We start from the raw sequence: 22,291 nt of genomic DNA on the forward strand, positions 1-22,291 counted from the left end.
CGCTGGTTCTTGGTTTCCGATTCGGCCCCTGTGCTGTGGGCTCTGCTGCCGGTGTGGCTTCTACTGAGGCGGTCAGGCTGGGTGTCGAGGCTGCCTGTTCAGGATGTTTGTGCTGGGACCTCCGCTCCTCCTGCCGCTGCCGATACTAACGCTGAGGCCGCTCCCGATGCCTCAGCTCCAGGGATGCTAGCTCATTCTCTCTGGCTCTCGTAGCTGCACGCTGGCTGACAGGCTGCCGGCTGTTCTTACTGGCCAGCGATCTCCACACGCTGCCAGCCTGTACCCTCCGCTCAGACTTCAGGCTACTCCACTCAGATCTCCTTAGGCAGACTGCCTCCTCCAGACTCCAGGGCTGCACACCCCTGCTGCTGCAGGACAACCTTTTGGTACTTAACCTGGCAGGCGAGATACTAAGATCTTGAAGGTGGTTTTCCCAGGGAAAAGCTCATCCATTGCATTCCAGGAATCAAAGGTTACAAAAGGTTGTCCTGCAGCAACAGGGGTGTGCAGCCCTGGAGTCTGGAGGAGGAAGTCTGCCTAAGGATATCTGAGTGGAGTAAACTGAAATCTGTGTGGAGGGTACAGGCTGGCAGCGTGCGGAGAGCGCTGGCCAGTAAGAACAGCCGACAGCCTGTCAGCCCCACCAGCCAGCGTGCAGCTACGAGAGCCTGAGAGAATGAGCCAGCATCCCTGGAGCTGAGGCATCGGGATCGGCCCCTGTGTAGAGAGAGGCCAGCGGGAGGAGTGGAGGTCCCAGCACAAACATCCTGAACAGGCAGCCTCGACACCCATCCTGACCGCCTCAATAGCAGCCGCAGCAGAGCCCACATCACAGGGGCCGGATCAGAGACCAAGAACCAGCGGGTTTACGGAGATGTCCATTTGAATCTGGAGCATATGCCATCTGAGGACGATATGCAGTATTTAAACTTACATATGTGAGTGGAACCAATAAATCCTCAAACGATTATTTTCTCTTACGTTCTAGAGGATGCTGGGGACTCCGTAAGGACCATGGGGTATAGACGGGCTCCGCAGGAGACATGGGCACTATAAAGAACTTTAGAATGGGTGTGCACTGGCTCCTCCCTCTATGCCCCTCCTCCAGACCTCAGTTAAATCCTGTGCCCAGAGGAGATTGGGTGCACTACAGGGGAGCTCTCCTGAGTTTCTCTGGAAAAATAATTTTGTTAGGTTTTTTATTTTCAGGGAGCACTGCTGGCAACAGGCTCCCTGCATCGTGGGACTGAGGAGAGAGAAGCAGACCTACTTAAGTAATAGGCTCTGCTTCTTAGGTTACTGGACACCATTAGCTCCAGAGGGAGTCGGAACGCAGGTCTCCCCCCGCCGTTCATCCCAGAGCCGCGCCGCCGTCCTCCTCGCAAAGCCGTAAGATTATAGCCGGGTGAGTATAAGAAGAAAAGAAGACGTCTAAGGCGGCAGAAGACTACTGATCTTCACTGAGCCATTGCGCCCACACATTACACACACTACCAGGCACTGATGGGTGCTGGGCGCAGGGGGGGCGCCCTGGGCAGCAATATAAACATTTAAGTCTGGCAATATGGATATAGGCTGCGGAGGCAGTAAGTGTATAAATCCCCCGTCAGTTTTATAAAATTGAGCGGGACTGAAGCCAGCCGCTGGAGGGGGCGGAGCTTGGTCCCTCAGCACTAACCAGCGCCATTTTTTCCACAGTGCACTGCAGAGAAGCTGGCTCCCCGGACTCTCCCCTGCTGAACACGGTGACACAGGGCTGAAAAGAGGGGGGGGGGGGGGGGGGGGGGGCACTTGTAAGGCGCAGTGAGTGTATTACACAATTTATTACAGGTTGAGTATCCCTTATCCAAAATGCTTGGGACCAGAGGTATTTTGGATATCGGATTTTTCCGTATTTTGGAATAATTGCATACCATAATGAGATATCATTGTGATGGGACCTAAATCTAAGCACAGAGCGCATTTATGTTACATATACACCTTATACACACAGCAGGAAGGTCATTTAGCCAATATTTTTTGTAACTTTGTGATTTAAACAAAGTGTGTGTACATTCACACAATTCATTTATGTTTCATATACACCTTATACACACAGCCTGAAGGTCATTTAATACAATATTTCTCTGACGTCCTAGTGGATGCTGGGTACTCCGTAAGGACCATGGGGAATAGACGGGCTCCGCAGGAGACTGGGCACTCTAAAAGAAAGATTAGGTACTATCTGGTGTGCACTGGCTCCTCCCTCTATGCCCCTCCTCCAGACCCCAGTTAGAATCTGTGCCTGGCTCGAGCTGGTTGCACACTAGGGGCTCTCCTGAGCTTCTAGTAAAGAAAGTATTTGTTAGGTTTTTTATTTTCAGTGAGATCTGCTGGCAACAGACTCACTGCTACGAGGGACTTAGGGGAGAGAAGCGAACCTACCTGCTTGCAGCTAGCTTGGGCTTCTAGGCTACTGGACACCATTAGCTCCAGAGGGATCGAACACAGGCCCAGCCTCGGTCGTCCGGAGCCGCGCCGCCATCCCCCTTGCAGAGCCAGAAGCAAGAAGAACGTCCTGGAAATCGGCGGCTGAAGACTCCGGTCTTCATTAAGGTAGCGCACAGCACTGCAGCTGTGCGCCATTGCTCCCTATGCACACCACATACTCCGGTCACTGATGGGTGCAGGGCGCTGGGGGGGGCGCCCTGGGCTGCAATTACAGTACCTTAAATTGGCAAAAAGCAGATAATATAGTCTAATAAACTATATATGTGCAAAAATCCCCTGATATAATATTAATAAAAGAGCGGGATAAGCCCGCCGAGAAGGGGGCGGGGTTATCTCCCTCAGCACACTGGCGCCATTTCCTCTTCACAGCTCCGCTGGAAGACAGCTCCCCAGGCTCTCCCCTGCAGTTTCCAGGCTCAAAGGGTAAAAAAGAGAGGGGGGGCACTAAATTTAGGCGCAAAACTGTATTGTATAGCTGCTATAGGGAAAATCACTTTCTGTAATAGTGTAAATCCCTGTTTATATAGCGCTGTGGTGTGTGCTGGCATACTCTCTCTCTGTCTCCCCAAAGGACTTTGTGGAGTCCTGTCCTCAGTCAGAGCATTCCCTGTGTGTGTGCGGTGTGTCGGTACGGCTGTGTCGACATGTTTGATGAGGAGGTTTATGTGGAGGCGGAGCAGGTGCCGATAAATGTGATGTCACCCCTTTCGGGGTCGACACCAGAGTGGATGGATATGTGGAAGGTATTAACCGACAGTGTCAACTCCTTACATAAAAGGCTGGATGACGTAACAGCCGTGGGACAGCCGGCTTCTCAGCCCGTGCCTGCCCAGGCGTCTCAAAGACCATCAGGGGCTCACAAACGCCCGCTACCTCAGATGGCAGACACAGATGTCGACACGGAGTCTGACTCCAGTGTCGACGAGGATGAGACATATACACAATCCACAAGGGGCATCCGTTGCATGATTACGGCAATGAAAAATGTGTTACACATTTCTGACATTAACCCAGGTACCACTAAAAAGGGTATTATGTTTGGGGAGAAAAAGCAGCCAGTGTTTTTTCCCCCATCAGATGAGTTGAATGAAGTGTGTGAAGACGCGTGGGGTTCCCCCGATAAGAAACTGGTAATTTCTAAAAAATTACTGATGGCGTACCCTTTCCCGCCAGAGGATAGGTCACGTTGGGAGATATCTCCTAGGGTGGATAAGGCGCTCACACGCTTGTCAAAAAAGGTGGCACTGCCGTCTCAGGATACGGCCGCCTTGAAGGAGCCTGCTGATAGAAAGCAGGAGGCTATCCTGAAGTCTGTATATACACACTCAGGTACTATACTGAGACCTGCAATTGCTTCAGCATGGATGTGTAGTGCTGCTGCAGCGTGGTCTGATACCCTGTCAGATAATATTGATACCCTCGACAGGGATACTATTTTGCTAACCATAGAGCATATTAAAGACGTCGTCTTATATATGAGGGATGCACAGAGGGATATTTGCCGGCTGGCATCTAGAATTAATGCAATGTCCATTTCTGCCAGGAGGGTATTATGGACCCGGCAGTGGACAGGTGATGCTGATTCTAAAAGGCACATGGAGGTTTTGCCTTATAAGGGTGAGGAATTGTTTGGGGATGGTCTCTCGGACCTCGTATCCACAGCAACAGCTGGGAAATCGACATTTTTACCTCAGGCTCCCTCACAACCTAAGAAAGCACCGTACTATCAGGTACAGTCCTTTCGGCCTCAGAAAGGCAAGCGGATCAAAGGTGCTTCTTTTCTGCCCAGAGGCAGGGGGAGAGGGAAAAAGCTGCACCAGACAGCCAGTTCCCAGGAACAAAAATCCTCCCCTGCTTCTACTAAGTCCACCGCATGACGCTGGGGCTCCACAGACGGAGAAAGGTGCGGTGGGGGCGCGTCTCCGGAACTTCAGCGACCAGTGGGTTCGCTCACAGGTGGATCTCTGGGTTCTACAAGTGGTATCGCAGGGATACAAGCTGGAATTCGAGGCGTCTCCCCCTCGCCGTTACCTCAAATCAGCCTTGCCAACTATTCCCCAGGACAGCGAGGTAGTACTGGCGGCAATTCACAAGCTGTACCTCCAGCAGGTGATAATAAAAGTTCCCCTCCTTCAACAGGGACGGGGGTTACTATTCCACAATGTTGTGGTACCGAATCCAGACGGTTCGGTGAGACCCATTCTAAATTTAAAATCCTTGAACACTTATATAAGGAAGCTCGAGTTCAAAATGGAATCGCTCAGGGCGGTTATTGCAAGCTTGGAAGAGGGGGATTACATGGTATCACTGGACATGATGGATGGTTACCTACATGTCCCCATTTACCCACCTCACCAGGAGTACCTCAAGGTTGTGGTACAGAACTGCCATTACCAATTCCAGACGTTGCCGTTTGGTCTGTCCACGGCACCGAGGGTGTGTTCCAAGGTAATGGCCAAAATGATGATATTCCTTCGAAAGAAGGGAGTTATAATTAACCCGTACTTGGACGATCTCCTTATAAAGGCGAGGTCCAAGGAGCAGTCGTTGATCGGAGTAGCACTATCTCAGGAAGTGCTGCAACAGCACGGCTGGATTCTGAATATCCCAAAGTCGCAGCTGGTTCCTACGACGCGTCTGCTGATATTGGGCATGTTTCTGAACACAGAACAGAAGAAGGTATTTCTCCCGGAGGAGAAGGCCAAGGAGTTGTCATCTCGGGTCAGAGACCTCCTAAAACCAAAACAGGTGTCGGTGCATCATTGCACGCGAGTCCTGGAAAAGGTGGTAGTTTCTTACGAAGCAATTCCCTTCGGCAGGTTCCATGCAAGGAACTTTCAGTGGGACCTGTTAGACAAGTGAGGATCACATCTTCAGATGCATCAGCTGATCACCCTGTCCCCGGGGCCAGGGTGTCTTTGCTGTGGTGGCTGCAGAGTGCTCATCTTCTTGAGGGCCGCAGATTCGGCATTCAGGACTGGGTCCTGGTGACCGCGGAGGCAAGCCTCCGAGGTTGGGGAGCAGTCACTCAGTGAAGAAATTTCCAAGGACAATGGTCGTGTCAGGAGACTTCCCTACACATAAATATTCTGGACCTAAGGGCCATTTACAATGCCCTAAGGCAAGCAGAACCCCTGCTTCAAAACCAGCCGTTGCTGATTCAGTCAGACAACACCATGGCTGTCGCCCATGTAAACCGACAAGGCGGCACAAGAAGCAGGATGGCGTTGGCAGAAGCCACAAGGATTCTCAGATGGGCGGAGTATCACGTGCTAACACTGTCAGCAGTGTTCATTCCGAGTGTGGAAAACTAGGAAGCAGACTTCCTCAGCAGGCACGACCTCCACCCGGGAGAGTGGGGACTTCATCCAGAAGTCTTCACGCAGATTGTGAACCGTTGGGAACGGCCACAGGTGGCCATGATGGCGTCCCGCCTCAACAAAAAGCTAAAAAAGTATTGCGCCAGGTCAAGAGACCCTCAGGCGATAGCTGTGGACGCACTAGTGACACCGTGGGTTTACCAGTAGGTTTATGTGTTCCCTCCTCTTCCTCTCATACCCAAGGTACTGAGGATAGTAAGTAAGAGAGGAGTAAGAACTATACTCGTAGTTCCGGATTGGCCAAGAAGAACTTGGTACCCAGAACTACAAGAAATGATTTCGGAGGACCCATGGCCTCTATGTCTCAGACGGACCTGTTACTGCAGGGGCCCTGTCTGTTCCAAGACTTACCGCGGCTGCGTTTGAAGGCTTGGCAGTTGAACGCAGGATCCTAACGGAAAAGGGCGTTCCAGATGAAATGATTCCTACGCTGTTAAAGGCTAGGAAAGACGTTGCCTGAAGTTCAGACGTTGTTAAGGGAGTGCTGCATATTCAGCCCCCTTTTGTGCCTCCAGTGGCACCTTGGGATCTCAACGTAGTGTTGGTTTTCCTAAAATCACATTGTTTTGAGCCACTTCAGAACGTGGAGTTGAAGTATCTCACGTGGAAAGTGGTCATATATATTTGGCCTTGGCTTCGGCTAGGCGTGTGTCATAATTGGCGGCTTTGTCATGTGAAAGCCCTTATCTGATCTTCCATAGGGACAGGGCAGAATTGAGGATTCGTCCCCAATTTCTCCCTAAGGTGGTATCAGCGTTTCATTTGAACCAACCTATTGTGCTGCCTGCTGCTACTCGGGACTTGGAGGCCTCCAAGTTGCTGGATGTAGTCCGGGCCCTGAAAATTTTTGTTTCCAGGACGGTTAGAGTCAAAAATACTGACTCGCTGTTATCCTGCATGCACCCAACAAGTTGGGTGCTCCTGCTTCTAAGCAGACTATTGCTCGCTGGATCTGTGGCGCGATTCACCTTGCACATTCTACGGCTGGACTGCCGCATCCTAAATCAGTAAAAGCCCATTCCACGAGGAAGGGGGCTCTTCTTGGGCGCCTGCCCAAGGGGTCTCGGCATTACAACTTTGCCGAGCTGCTACCTGGTCGGGGTCAAACACGTTTACAAAATTCTACAAGTTTGATATTCTGGCTGAGGAGGACCTTGAGTTTGCTCATGCGGTGCTGCAGAGTCATCCGCACTCTCCCGCCCGTTTGGGAGCTTTGGTATAATCCCCATGGTCCTTACGGAGTACCCAGCATCCACTAGGACGTCAGAGAATATAAGAATTTACTCACCGGTAATTCTATTTCTCGTAGTCCGTAGTGGATGCTGGGAGCCCGTCCCAAGTGCGGACTCTCTGCAATACGTGTATATAGTTATTGCTTAACTAAAGGGTTTTGTTATGAGCCATCTGATAATGAGGCTCATTTGTTGTTCATACTGTTAACGGGGTATAGTTATCACAAGTTGTACGGTGTGATTGGTGTGGCTGGTATGAGTCTTACCCGGGATTCCAAATCCTTTCCTTGTAGTGTCAGCTCTTCCGGGCACAGTTTCCCTAACTGGGGTCTGGAGGAGGGGCATAGAGGGAGGAGCCAGTGCACACCAGATAGTACCTAATCTTTCTTTTAGAGTGCCCAGTCTCCTGCGGAGCCCGTCTATTCCCCATGGTCCTTACGGAGTACCCAGCATCCACTACGGACTACGAGAAATAGAATTACCGGTGAGTAAATTCTTATTTTTTTAATAACTTTGTGTATTAAACAAAGTTTGTGTACATTGAGCAATCAAAAAGCTATTATCTGGGAATTCTGTTTCCAGTGTCAGTTGGCGCTGGGTGTGTGCTGGCATACTCTCTCTCTGTCTCTCCTAAGGGCCTTAGTGGGGAACTGTCTCCTTATAGATATATCCCTGTGTGTGTGGGGGTGTCGGTACGCGTGTGTCGGCATGTCTGAAGCGGAAGGCTCATCTAAGGAGGAGGTGGAGCAGATGATTGTGGTGTCTCCGTCGGCAACGCCGACTCATGATTGGGTGGACATGTGGAATGTTTTAAATGCAAATGTGAAATTACATAAGAGAATGGACAAAGCAGAGTCCAGGGAAAAGGCAGGGAGTCAATCCACGGATTGGACTGTATCTCAGGGCCCTTCAGGGTCTCAAAAGCGTCCCCTATCCCAGATAGCAGACACTGATACCGACACGGATTCTGACTCCAGTGTTGACTACGATGATGCGAGGTTACACCCAAGGGTGGCCAAAAGTATTCATTATATGATTATTGCAATAAAAGACGTTTTGCATATCACAGAGGACCCCTCTGTCCCTGACACGAGGGTGCGCGTGTATAAGGAAAAGAAACTTGAGGTAACCTTTCCCCCGTCTCATGAGCTAAGTGAGTTATTTGAAAAAGCTTGGGAAACTCCAGACAAAAAACTGCAGATTCCCAAGAGTATTCTTATGGCGTATCCTTTCCCAGCACAGGACAGGGTACGCTGGGAATCCTCACCCAGGGTGGACAAGGCTTTAATGCGCCTGTCCAAGAAGGTGGCGTTACTGTCTCCAGACACGGCAGCCCTCATAGGATCCTGCTGATCGCAGACAGGAAACTACCTTAAAATCTATTTATACGCATACGGGTGCTTTACTCAGACCGGCTATAGCATCGGCATGGGTATGTAGCGCAGTTGCAGCTTGGACAGATACCTTGTCAGCTGACCTTGATACCCTAGACAGGGATACCATTTTATTGACCTTAGGTCACATTAAAGACGCAGTCTTATATATGAGAGATGCTCAAAGAGACGTTGGGCTGCTAGGTTCGAGAGCTAACGCCATGGCGATTTCTGCTAGGCGAGCCCTGTGGACCCGCCAATGGACGGGTGATGCCGATTCAAAGAAGCATATGGAGGTTTTACCATACAAAGGTGAAGTTTTATTTGGGGAAGGTCTCGCGGACCTGGTTGCCACAGCTACCGCGGGTAAATCTACTTTTTTGCCTTTTGTTCCCCCACTGCAAAAGAAAACTCCACAATATCAGATTCAGTCCTTTCGGTCGCATAAGTCCAGAAGAGGTCGGGGCTCATCCTTCCTCGCCAGAGGTAAGGGTAGAGGGAAGAGAACACCTGCTTCGGCTAGTTCCCAGGAGCAGAAGTCCTCCCCGGCTTCTACTAAATCCACCGCATGACGCTGGGGCTCCACTGAAGGAGTCCGCACCGGTGGGGGCACGTCTTCGACTCTTCAGCCAGGTCTGGGTTCTGTCAGACGTGGATCCTTGGGCGATGGATATTGTATCCCAAGGATACAAACTGGAATTTGAAGAGGTGCCCCCTCGCCGATTTTTCAAGTCGGCCTTGCCCGCTTCTTCCCCAGAGAGGGAAGTAGTGTTAGCTGCAATTCAAAAGCTGTGTCAACAGCAAGTGATTGTCAAGGTTCCCCTAGTCCAACAGGGGAAAGGGTACTATTCGACCCTGTTCGTGGTCCCGAAGCCGGATGGCTTGGTCAGACCCATTTTAAATCTAAAATCCCTAAACCTGTACTTGAAAAAGTTCAAATTCAAAATGGAATCGCTCCGGGCTGTGATCTCCAGTCTGGAAGGGGGGGATTTTATGGTGTCACTCGACATAAAGGATGCGTACCTTCATGTCCCCATATATCCTCCTCATCAGGCGTTCCTGAGATTCGCTGTACAGGACTGTCATTACCAGTTTCAGACGTTGTCGTTTGGGCTTTCCACGGACCCGAGGATTTTCACCAAGGTAATGGCGGAAATCATGGTGCTCCTGCGCAGGAAGGGAGTCACAATTATCCCGTACTTGGACGATCTCCTGATAAAAGGAAGATCGAGAGATCAATTGCAAATGAGCGTGTTGCTCTCCTTGAGAGTGCTACAACAACACGGTTGGATTCTCAATCTGCCAAAGTCACAATTGATTCCAACAACTCGACTATCATTCCTAGGCATGATTCTGGACACGGATCAGAAGAGGGTTTTTCTCCCGATGGAAAAAGCCCAGGACCTCCAGTACATGGTCAGAGACTTGCTAAAACCAAAAAGAGTGTCTGTTCATCAATGCACTCGAGTTCTGGGGAAAATGGTGGCAGCCTACGAGGCCATCCCCTTCGGCAGGTTTCATGCAAGGACGTTTCAGTGGGACCTCCTGGACAAGTGGTCTGGGTCCCATCTACTAATACATCGGAAGATAGGCCTGTCCCCCAGGGCCAGGGTGTGTCTCCTGTGGTGGCTGCAAAGTGCTCACCTTCTAAAGCAGGGGTGGGGAACCTTTTTTCTACCAAGGGCCATTTGGATATTTATAAAATACTTCGGGGGCCATACAAAAATTCTCAACTTAAAAAATTACCCTGCCCCCAAGTAGGTCTGCCCCTTAGAGGTACTGTGTGTGCGCGCCAAAAAATGGGTGTGGCCAGTTAAAATGGGACGTGATACACATATGCCCCCAATAGTGCGGTGCCAGATCCACAATTGCCCCCACAGTGCCAGGTATACATATGCCCCCAATAGTGCGGTGCCAGATCCACAATTGCCCCCACAGTGCCAGGTATACAGATGCCCCCACAGTGCCAGGTATACAAATGCCCCTCACAGTGCCAGGTATACAAATGCCCCTCACAGTGCCAGGTATACAGATGCCCCTCACAGTGCCAGGTATACAGATGCCCCCACAGTGCCAGGTATACAAATGCCCCTCACAGTGCCAGGTATACAGATTTCCCCACAGTGCCAGGTATACAGATGCCCCCCACAGTGCCAGGTATAATGATGCCCTGCCCCCCCTCCCCTCCGTGCTGCTTACCGTGCTGCTTTCGGCGGGACACGGAGGAGAGCGCGGCTATGTTGGGCGGCGGCGGCATGTAGGACTTGAAACCAGCCGCCGGTTCGAGAGCCAATCAGAGCTCGCTGACCGGCAGCCGCGGCTTCTGATTGGCTGCCGGTCCGCGAGCTCTGATTGGCTCACGAACCGGCGGCTGGTTTCAAGTCATACACGCCGCCGCTCCCACCCGACAGCCGCGCTCTCCTCCCTGTTCTGACAGCTGATACACGCTGCCGCCGGACTGAGCGGCAGCGTGTCACTGACACAAGCTGGTGGGCCGGACCAAACGGCTTATAAGGCCCGCGGGCCGGAGGTTCCCCACCCCTGTTCTAGATGGTCGCAGGTTCGGCATTCAAGATGGGTTCTGGTGACCACGGACGCGAGCCTCCGAGGATGGGGAGCAGTCACACAAGGAAGAAATTTTCAAGGGCTATGGTCAAGCCAGGAGGCTTGTCTACACATCAACGTACTGGAATTGAGGGCCATATACAACGGCCTACGACAAGCGGAGAATCTTCTTCGCGACCTACCGGTTCTGATTCAATCGGACAACGTCACAGCCATGGCTCATGTAAACCGCCAAGGCGGGACAAGGAGCAGAGTGTCAATGGTGGAAGGCTCCAGGATTCTTCGCTGGGCGGAAAATCACGTAAGCGCTCTGTCAGCGGTCTTCATTCCGGGAGTGGACAACTGGGAAGCCGACTTCCTCAGCAGACACGATCTCCATGCAGGAGAGTGGGGACTTCATCAAGAAGTTTTTACAGAGATAACAAGTCTTTGGGGAATTCCTCACATAGACATGATGGCGTCACGCCTCAACAAGAAGCTTCGGAGGTATTGTGCCAGGTCAAGAGACCCTCAGTCAGTAGCGGTGGATGACCTGGTGTCACCTTGGATGTTTCAGTCGGTCTATGTGTTCCCCCCTCTTCCTCTCATCTCAAAAATATTGAGAATCATAAGACAAAAAAGAGTGAAGACAATACTCATTGTTCCAGATTGGCCTCGAAGGGCCTGGTATTCAGATCTTCAGGAGATGCTCACAGAAGATCCATGGCCTCTTCCTCTCAGGGAGGACCTGTTACAACAGGGGCCCTGCGTGTTCCAAGACTTACCGCAGTTACGTTTGACTGCATGGCGGTTGATCACCGTATCCTAGCTGGGAAAGGTATTCCGGAGGAAGTCATCCCTACTCTGATAAAGGCTAGGAAGGAGGTGACGGCTAAACATTATCACCGTATCTGGAGGAAGTATGTTTCTTGGTGTGAAGCCAAGAATGCTCCTACGGAAGATTTCCATCTGGGCCGTTTTCTCCACTTTCTACAGACAGGAGTGGATATGGGCCTAAAATTAGGCTCCATTAAGGTACAGATTTCAGCCCTGTCTATTTTCTTTCAGAAGGAATTGGCTTCTCTCCCAGAAGTCCAGACTTTTGTAAAGGGAGTGCTGCACGTCCAGCCTCCTTTTGTGCCTCCATTGGCACCTTGGGACCTTAACGTGGTGTTACGGTTCCTGAAGTCTCACTGGTTTGAACCTCTTCAAACGGTTGAATTTAAATTTCTCAGTTGGAAGGTGGTCATGTTGTTGATCTTGGCATCTGCAAGGCGGGTGTCTGAATTGGCGGCCTTGTCTCACAAGAGCCCCTATTTGACTTTCCATGTGGATAGAGCAGAGTTGAGGACTCGTCCTCAATTTTTGCCTAAGGTGGTTTCTTCATTTCATATGAACCAACCTATTGTGGTGCCTGTGGCTACGGGTGACTTGGAGGATTCCAAGTCCCTGGATGTAGTCAGGGCCTTAAAAATCTATGTAGCCAGGACGGCTCGGATTAGGAAAACAGAAGCACTGTTTGTCCTGTATGCAGCTAACAAAGTTGGCGCTCCTGCTTCGAAGCAGACTATTGCTCGCTGGATCTGTAACACGATTCAGCAGGCTCATTCTACGGCAGGATTGCCGTTACCAAATTCGGTAAAGGCCGATTCCACTAGGAAGGTGGCCTCTTCTTGGGCGGCTGCCCGAGGCGTCTCGGCTTTACAGCTTTGCCGAGCAGCTACCTGGGCAGGTTCAAACACTTTTGCAAAGTTCTATAAGTTTGATACCCTGGCTCATGAGTACCTTGCGTTTGCTCAGTCGGTGCTGCAGAGTCGTCCGCACTCTCCCGCCCGGTCTGGAGCTTTGGTATAATCCCCATGGTCCTTACGGAGTCCCCAGCATCCTCTAGGACATAAGAGAAAATAAGATTTTAAACCTACCGGTAAATTTTTTTCTCCTAGTCCGTAGAGGATGCTGGGCGCCCGTCCCAGTGCGGACAAAATCTGCAAGGCTTGTATATAGTTGTTGCTTACATAAGGGTTATGTTACAGTTGAGATCAGTCTTTAGCTGATACTGTTTTGTTCATACTGTTAACTGGTTGCGTATAGTCCAGGTTATATGGTGTGGATGGTGTGGGCTGGTATGAATCTTGCCCTTAGATTAACAAAATCCTTTCCTCATTGTTCATCTCCTCTAGGCACAGTTTCTCTAACTGAGGTCTGGAGGAGGGGCATAGAGGGAGGAGCCAGTGCACACCCATTCTAAAGTTCTTTATAGTGCCCATGTCTCCTGCGTAGCCCGTCTATACCCCATGGTCCTTACGGAGTCCCCAGCATCCTCTACGGACTAGGAGAAAAAGATTTACCGGTAGGTTTAAAATCTTATTTATTCCCACTTGTTGCACTGTCTGTCTGTTTTAATTTTTCAGACTATGATTATCTTTAAAAAGAGAATACCACCAACATTCATTGCATAAATTATTGAAAGAAAATAAGCCTTAGTTTCATTTTACTCTTTCTATGGTAGCGTCATGCGTGATCACATTTTCTTCTATCTGTAATATGTTAATCTTTGAAATACATTTTACTGTCTAAATTCTACATATATAAAAATAGATGGCTTTACATACTACTGCTTATCCACATTGCTCCTGTATGTAGACTTGATTTAAAGTGCTGCTTTAAGCAGATTTAGTAGTGATGGGTGTGCTGTTAGAGATGCATGAGTGTGCTCTCAAGCTGTAGCTGGGGGAAGCCAGTGTTTGGGTTTGTGGGGTCACAATATAGGATGGAATTCAATTGGCCGTTGTAAATTACCATGGCTAATTGATTCATGGGGGCTTATTCAATTCCAGATAACTGACCTGTTTTAGCGGTCATGAAAGCGAAAAACATAGATCCGGGAACTTTTTTTCACATGAACTATTGAATCCCCTCCCCCCATAGTATGATATACTATGGACAGCCACAAAGGTGACCACTTTTTTTTTTTTTTTTTTTTTTAACATGCCCTTAAGGCTGAAAAAGGAAACAAATCCTGTCTAACCTTTGCAACACAAAATTACCATTTCTAAAGTTATCAAATTAATCATTGTTGAGGTTGTATATTCATCATTATTTAGCCTTTTACTACAGTAATTTTTTTCATAAGCAGTCTGTTTTGCAATGATCCATGTTACCATCATCTTCGCTTTTTGTTGGGATACACAAATAAAACTTTCTTTTAGATTATAGTTTTAAATGTCTCTATTCTTCTTTCCTACAGTGAATTAGAATATAATAATGTCACGGACATTAACAAAGGCTGGCTGTATGGTTTACGGTCTCTACAACAACTTTACATGAACCAAAATGCAGTGCAAAAAATCAGTCAAGATGCGTGGGAGTTTTGCCAGAATCTCTTGGATCTGTAAGTGTTCAAGTGCATTCCTCATAGCATGTGTATTTGTGGGACATTGTGCAAGATTCCAGCTCTGGGTGTTTCTTTTCTGCATCTGGGTGCCATTCCATCATTAACTGTGATAAACAGCATACATTTAATAGCCCCACTGGGTAATCATTCAAGATGGGCTTCCCAGATTCTTTCACATTGCTGACCAATTGACTTTTAGGCATTTGCTTCCAGGACCACCATGTTTGTTTGTTCTTTTGAACTTTTGTCGATGCTCCAGATCCCTGAATTTAACTATGACGTGTTTTAACTGTTATGTGTTTGGAGTGCAGTGGTTAGGGAGAGAAGAATAAGGGGTATATGCAATTGCGGTCGAATTCGCGGCAATTTTCGCCGTTTTTTAATTCGACTCAATTCGACAGGTGAATCCCGGAAGGTGGCTTCCGGAATTCACCATATTCAATGAAAAACGGATTCGCCAGAGTCGCGGGCGAAAATCGGCCGATTTGGCGGATTTTGCCGCGATTTAAAAAAACGGTTAAAAAACGTGAAAAACCCGAAAAAAAAATGGCGTGGGGTCCCCCCTCCAAAGCATAACCAGCCTCGGGCTCATCGAGCTGGTCCTGGTTCTAAAAATGCAGGGGAAAAATTGGCCAGGGATCCCCCGTATTTTTAAAACCAGCACCGGGCTCTGCGCCTGGTGCTGGTGCCAAAAATACGGGGGACAAAAAGAGTAGGGGTCCCCCGTATTTTTAACACCAGCATCGGGCTCCACTAGCTGGACAGATAATGCCACAGCCGGGGGTCACTTTTATGCCGTGCCCTGCGGCCGTGGCATTAAATATCCAACTAGTCACCCCTGGCCGGGGTACCCTGGGGGAGTGGGGACCCCTTCAATCAAGGGGTCCCCCCCCCCCCCAGCCACCCAAGGGCCAGGGGTGAAGCCCGAGGCTGTCCCCCCCCATCCAATGGGCTGCGGATGGGGGGGCTGATAGCCTTTTGTGATAATAAAAAGATATTGTTTTTTCCAGCAGTACTACAAGTCCCAGCAAGCCTCCCCCGCAAGCTGGTACTTGGAGAACCACAAGTACCAGCATGCGGGAGAAAAACGGGTCCGCTGGTACCTGTAGTACTACTGGGAAAAAAATACCCAAATAAAAACAGGACACACACACCTTGATAGTAAAACTTTATTACACACTACCGACACACACATACTTACCTATGTTGACACGCCGACTGCCACGGTCTCCGACGATCCGAGGGTACCTGTGAAAAAATTATACCCACCTTCCAGCGTCCAGAGATAAATCCACGTCCAGAGAGTAAAATCCACGTACTTGTTTAAAAAAAAAAACCCGCAAAAACCCGCTCCATACCGGACTAGAAAGGGGTCCAATGCTTTCACATCAGACCCCTTTCTCCCGAATGCCGGGACATCACGTGACTCCTGTCACTGACGTCCCTTCAGCCAATCAGGAAGCGCTACTTCCGTGGCGCTCACCTGATTGGCTGTGCGCTGTCTGTACTGTGACAGCACATCGCAAAGCCGCTCCATTACTTTCAATGGTGGGAACTTTGCGGGTAGCGGTGGGGTCACCCGCCGGTCAGCCGCTGACCGGCGGGTGACCTTACCGCTAGCCGCTAAGTTCCCACCATTGAAAGTAATGGAGCGGCTTTGCGATGTGCTGTCACAGTACAGACAGCGCACAGCCAATCAGGTGAGCGCAACGAAGTTGCGCTTCCTGATTGGCTTAGAGACCTTTCTGTGACAGCTGTCACTGACAGGTCTCATTCGTGGAAAGGTGTCCCATGTGTCAGCATGGGACCCCTTTCAGTCCGGCATGGAGCGGGTGTTCGGTTTGTTTTTTTGCCAAGTACGTGGATTTATCTCTGGACCATGGCTGAGGTGAGTATATTGATCTTTTCTTTTCAGGTATCCGTGGATTCTACATGGAGAAGAGGACCGATGTCGGCGTGTGAACATAGGTAAGTATGTGTGTGTCGACGTATGAAATAAAGTTTTACTGTCGACGGTGTGTGTGTCCTGTTTTTATTTGGGTATTTTTTTCCCAGTAGTACTACAGGTACCAGCGGGCCCGTTTTTCTCCCGCATGCTGGTACTTGTGGTTCTCCAAGTACCAGCTTGCGGGGGAGGCTTGCTGGGACTTGTAGTACTACTGGAAAAAACAATATCTTTTTATTATCACAAAAGGCTATCAGCCCCCCCATCCGCAGCCCATTGGATGGGGGGGGGACAGCCTCGGGCTTCACCCCTGGCCCTTGGGTGGCTGGGGGGGGGGGACCCCTTGATTGAAGGGGTTACACTCCCCCAGGGTACCCCGGCCAGGGGTGACTAGTTGGATATTTAATGCCACGGCCGCAGGGCACGGCATAAAAGTGACCCCCGGCTGTGGCATTATCTGTCCAGCTAGTGGAGCCCGATGCTGGTGTTAAAAATACGGGGGACCCCTACTCTTTTTGTCCCCCGTATTTTTGGCACCAGCACCAGGCGCAGAGCCCGGTGCTGGTTTTAAAAATACGGGGGATCCCCTGTCAATTTTTTCCCCGCATTTTTAGAACCAGGACCAGCTCGAAGAGCCCGAGGCTGGTTATGCTTTGGAGGGGGGACCCCACGCCATTTTTTTTTATGATTTCACCGTTCCAGCATTAAAAAAAATAAAATAAAAAAATAATATTTTAAAAAATATATAAATAATATTTGTGCCTCCAAAAAAAAAAAGTACCTAATCCCTTCTAAGATCTGCTATTCCCCCCAAAAAAAAACATGTTTAAAATTTTTTTATTTGTTTTCACCCTCCAAAGTGTGGCGGATTGAAAATGACGAATTTGCTGTCTAAAAGCACTGCTGTCGAATTTCCAAACTTGAATTGAATATGCTTTGGTCGAATTGCAGCACTTGTATCATTGCAGAAAAGTCGAATTTGCAAAAAGTCGAATTTCAAAAAGTCGAATTTTGAAAGTCCGTTTTTAGGTCGGAAAGCACTGAATTGCATAGGCGATTTTTTTTTTTGGTCGAAAATGACCCGAAATTCGACAATTTCGGGAATTCGACCGCAATTGCATATACCCCTAAGCATACAATCCATAACCGAAAACCCTCCACTGAAAAGAGGTTGCATATCGTTACAGTAAAACAGTGTATTATGTTTTTTTATTCGTTTGCTTTATTACATTATAACAAAGGAAATTTCGGAAATTTCGGTTGTAGTACATTTCTCTTGCATGTTGCAAATATTATTAAAAAAAAATGAACTGTAGTTTGCTTATATCCACTGTGGTGAAGTTGCAGCTGACTGAGAAATATTACAATCTGTGCAGTCCTCTTTTGTAGAACTCATTTGAAAAAAGACAGATGGGATGTGAGCTAAGGTACAAGATGGCTTTCTGTTTTAGGCAGGTTTCTGGAAAGGGTCAATTTGCTTCACACCAATTGGTCAGTTGTTGTCCAGAAGTGTCAACATCTTAATTCTTTATCAGGACACCAGTTATTTTATTTGTTAAAGAAAAAAATGGGAAGGAGCAAAGGGATTCCTAATCTTTGTTATTGTGTGATGCATCTCCTGACAGAAATATTATGGAAGTTATTTTATTGTTGTACATTTATTTTTATATGTTGTAGTTAAAACATGACCGTATAACAAGGAAGTGAATTACATCTAACTGATCTCTTTGCCTAGTTTTTCCTTTTCAGCTGTATTTTCTTAAGACACACCCAGCCCAGTAGTGCAACAAACTAGGAATCACTGTTCTAGCACGTAGATAAGACCTATTTTATTTATACAACATACTCCGAATATGGTTGTTCTTTTTATTGTGAGATTTGTATGGTTATTTTCTCTAACGTCCTAGTGGATGCTGGGGACTCCGTCAGGACCATGGGGAATAGCGGCTCCGCAGGAGACAGGGCACAAAAGTAAAAGCTTTAGGATCAGGTGGTGTGCACTGGCTCCTCCCCCTATGACCCTCCTCCAAGCCTCAGTTAGATTTTTGTGCCCGGCCGAGAAGGGTGCAATCTAGGTGGCTCTCCTAAAGAGCTGCTTAGAGTAAAAATTTGTTAGGTTTTTTATTTTCAGTGAGTCCTGCTGGCAACAGGCTCACTGCTACGAGGGACTTAGGGGAGAGAAGTGAACTCACCTGCGTGCAGGATGGATTGGCTTCTTAGGCTACTGGACACCATTAGCTCCAGAGGGAGTCGGAACACAGGTCTCACCCTGGGGTTCGCGCCGCCGACCCCCCTTGCAGATGCCGAAAAGTGAAGGTCCAGAAACGGCGGCAGAAGACTCTTCAGTCTTCATAAGGTAGCGCACAGCACTGCAGCTGTGCGCCATTGTTGTCAGCACACTTCATAGCAGCGGTCACTGAGGGTGCAGGGCGCTGGGGGGGGGCGCCCTGGGCAGCAATGATAGTACCTTATTCTGGCTAAAAATACATCACATATAGCCCCTGGGGGCTATATGGATGTATTTAACCCCTGCCAGGTCTCAGAAAAACGGGAGAAGAAGCCCGCCGAAAAGGGGGCTGGGCCTATTCTCCTCAGCACACAGCACCATTTTCCCTCACAGAAATGCTGGTGGGAAGGCTCCCAGGCTCTCCCCTGCACTGCACTACAGAAACAGGGTTAAAACAGAGAGGGGGGGCACTGATTTGGCGATATGACTACATATATTAAAATGCTATAAGGGAAAAGCACTTATATAAAGGTTGTCCCTGTATAATTATAGCGTTTTTGGTGTGTGCTGGCAAACTCTCCCTCTGTCTCCCCAAAGGGCTAGTGGGTCCTGTCCTCTATCAGAGCATTCCCTGTGTGTGTGCTGTGTGTCGGTACGTGTGTGTCGACATGTATGAGGACGATGTTGGGAGGCGGAGCAAATTGCCTGTAATGGTGATGTCACTCTCTAGGGAGTCGACACCGGAATAGATGGCTTATTTAAGGAATTACGTGATAATGTCAACACGCTGCAAGTCGGTTGACGACATGAGACGGCCGGCAAACATATTAGTATCTGTCCAGGCGTCTAAAACACCGTCAGGGACGTTATAATGCCCATTTTACCTCAGTCGGTCGACACAGACACGGACACTGACTCCAGTGTCGACGGTGAAGAAACAAACGTATTTTCCTTTAGGGCCACACGTTACTTGTTAAGGGCAATGAAGGAGGTGTTACATATTTCTGATACTACAAGTACCACAAAAAAGGGTATTATGTGGGGTGTGGAAAAACTACCTATAGTTTTTCCTGAATCAGATAAATTAAATGAAGTGTGTGATGAGGCGCGGGGTTCCCCCGATAGAAAATTATTGGCGGTATACCCTTTCCCGCCAGAAGTTAGGGCGCGTTGGGAAACACCCCTTAGGGTGGATAAGGCGCTCACACGCTTATCAAAACAAGTGGCGGTACCGTCTCCAGATACGGCTGCCCTCAAGGAGCCAGCTGATAGGAGGCTGGAAAATATCCTAAAAAGTATATACACACGTACTGGTGTTATACTGCGACCAGCGATCGCCTCAGCCTGGATGTGCAGCGCGGGGGTGGCTTGGTCGGATTCCCTGACTGAAAATATTGATACCCTTGACAGGGACAGTATTTTATTTACTATAGAGCATTTAAAGAATGCATTTCTATATATGCGAGATGCACAGAGGGATATTTGCACTCTGGCATCAAGAGTAAGTGCGATGTCCATATCTGCCAAAAGATGTTTATGGACACGACAGTGGTCAGGTGATGCAGATTCCAAACGGCACAAAGATGTATTGCCGTATAAAGGGGAGGAGTTATTTGGGGTCGGTCCATCGGACCTGGTGGCCACGGCAACTGCTGGGAAATCGACCGTTTTTACCCTAAGTCACATCTATGCAGAAAAAGACACCGTCTTTTCAGCTTCAGTCCTTTCGTCCCCATAAGCATATCTGCCCAGGGATAGAGGAAAGGGAAGAAGACTGCAGCAGGCAGCCCATTCCCAGGAACAGAAGCCTTCCACCGCTTCTGCCAAGTTCTCAGCATGACGCTGGAGCCGTACAGGACCCCTGGATCCTACAAGTAGTATCCCAGGGGTACAGATTGGAAAGTCGAGACGTTTCCCCTCGCAGGTTCCTGAAGTCTGCTTTACCAACGTCTCCCTCCGACAGGGAGGCAGTATTGGAAACAATTCACAAGCTGTATTCCCAGCAGGTGATAATCAAAGTACCCCTCCTACAACAAGGAAAGGGGTATTATTCCACACTATATTGTGGTACTGAAACCAGAAGGCTCGGTGAGACCTATTCTAAATCTGAAATATTTGAACACTTAAAAAGGTTCAAATCAAGATGGAGTCACTCAGAGCAGTGATAGCGAACCAGGTAGAAGGGGACTATATGGTGTCCCGGGACATCAGGGATGCTTACCTCCATGTCCCAATTTGCCCTTCTCACCAAGGGTATCTCAGGTTCGTGGTACAGAACTGTCACTATCCGTTTCAGACGCTGCCGTTTGGATTGTCCACGGCACTCCGGGTCTTTACCAAGGTAATGCCCGAAATGATGATTCTTCTTCGAAGAAAATGGACGACCTCCTGATAAGAGCAAGGTCCAGAGAACAGTTGGAGGTCGGAGTAGCACTATCTCAAGTAGTTCTACGACAGCACGGGTGGATTCTAAATATTCCAAAACCGCAGTTGTTTCCGACGACACGTCTGCTGTTCCTAGGGATGATTCTGGACACAGTCCAGAAAAAGGTGTTTCTCCCGGAGGAGAAAGCCAGGGAGTTATCCGAGCTAGTCAGGAACCTCCTAAAACCAGGAAAAGTGTCAGTGCATCATTGCACAAGAGTCCTGGGAAAAATGGTGGCTTATTACGAAGCGATTCCATTCGGCAGATTCCACGCAAGAACTTTTCAGTGGGATCTGCTGGACAAATGGTCCGGATCGCATCTTCAGATGCATCAGCGGATAACCCTATCTCCAAGGACAAGGGTGTCTCTTCTGTGGTGGTTACAGAGTGCTCATCTTCTAGAGGGCCGCAGATTCGGCATTCAGGATTGGATGCTGGTGACCACGGAGGCCAGCCTGAGAGGCTGGGGAGCAGTCACACAGGGGGAAAAAAAAAAAAAAAAATTTCCAGGGAGTGTGATCAAGTCTGGAGACTTTTCGTCACATAAATATACTGGAGCTAAGGGCAATTTATAATGCTCTAAGCTTAGCAAGACCTCTGCTTCAAGGTCAGCCGGTATTGATCCAGTGGGACAACATCACGGCAGTCGCCCACGTAAACAGACAGGGCGGCACAAGAAGCAGGAGGGCAATGGCAAAAACTGCAAGGATTTTTCGCTGGGCGGAAAATCATGTGATAGCACTGTCAGCAGTGTTCATTCCGGGAGTGGACAACTGGGAAGCAGACTTCCTCAGCAGGCACGACCTCCACCCGGGAGAGTGGGGACTTCATCGGGAAGTTTTCCACATGATTGTGAACCGTTGGGAAAGACCAAAGGTGTACATGATGACGTCCCGCCTGAACAAAAAACTGGACAGGTATTGCGCCAGGTCAAGAGACTTTCAGGCAATAGCTGTGGACGTTCTGGTAACACCGTGGGCGTACCAGTCGGTATATGTGTTTCCTCCTCTGCTTCTGATACCCAAGGTATTGAGAATTATAAGACGTAGAGGAGTAAGAACTATACTCGTGGCTCCGGATTGGCCAAGAAGGACTTGGTACCCGGAACTTCAAGAGATACTCACAGAGGACTCATGACCTCTGCCGCTAAGAAGGGACTTGCTTCAGCACGTACCATGTCTGTTCCAAGACTTACCGCGGCTGCGTTTGACGGCATGGCGGTTGAACGCCGGATCCTAAGGGAAAAAGGCATTCCGGAAGAGGTCATTCCTACCCTGGTCA

At 49.0% G+C, this 22,291-nt stretch overlaps 1 protein-coding gene across 1 annotated transcript in view; it reads left to right on the plus strand.

Annotated features, from left to right (window-relative positions):
* The window catches only part of LRIG2 (leucine rich repeats and immunoglobulin like domains 2), a 276,133-nt gene that overhangs the window by 153,220 nt on the left and 100,622 nt on the right, over positions 1 to 22,291 (plus strand). Inside the window, exon 7 of the mRNA XM_063955399.1 lies at positions 14,267 to 14,410. Coding sequence (XP_063811469.1) covers positions 14,267 to 14,410 — 144 coding nt within the window. The remainder of the gene's footprint in view (positions 1 to 14,266; positions 14,411 to 22,291) is intronic.

This window comes from Pseudophryne corroboree, chromosome 2 (assembly GCF_028390025.1).
Source record: "Pseudophryne corroboree isolate aPseCor3 chromosome 2, aPseCor3.hap2, whole genome shotgun sequence".
NCBI classification, from domain to species: domain Eukaryota; kingdom Metazoa; phylum Chordata; class Amphibia; order Anura; family Myobatrachidae; genus Pseudophryne; species Pseudophryne corroboree.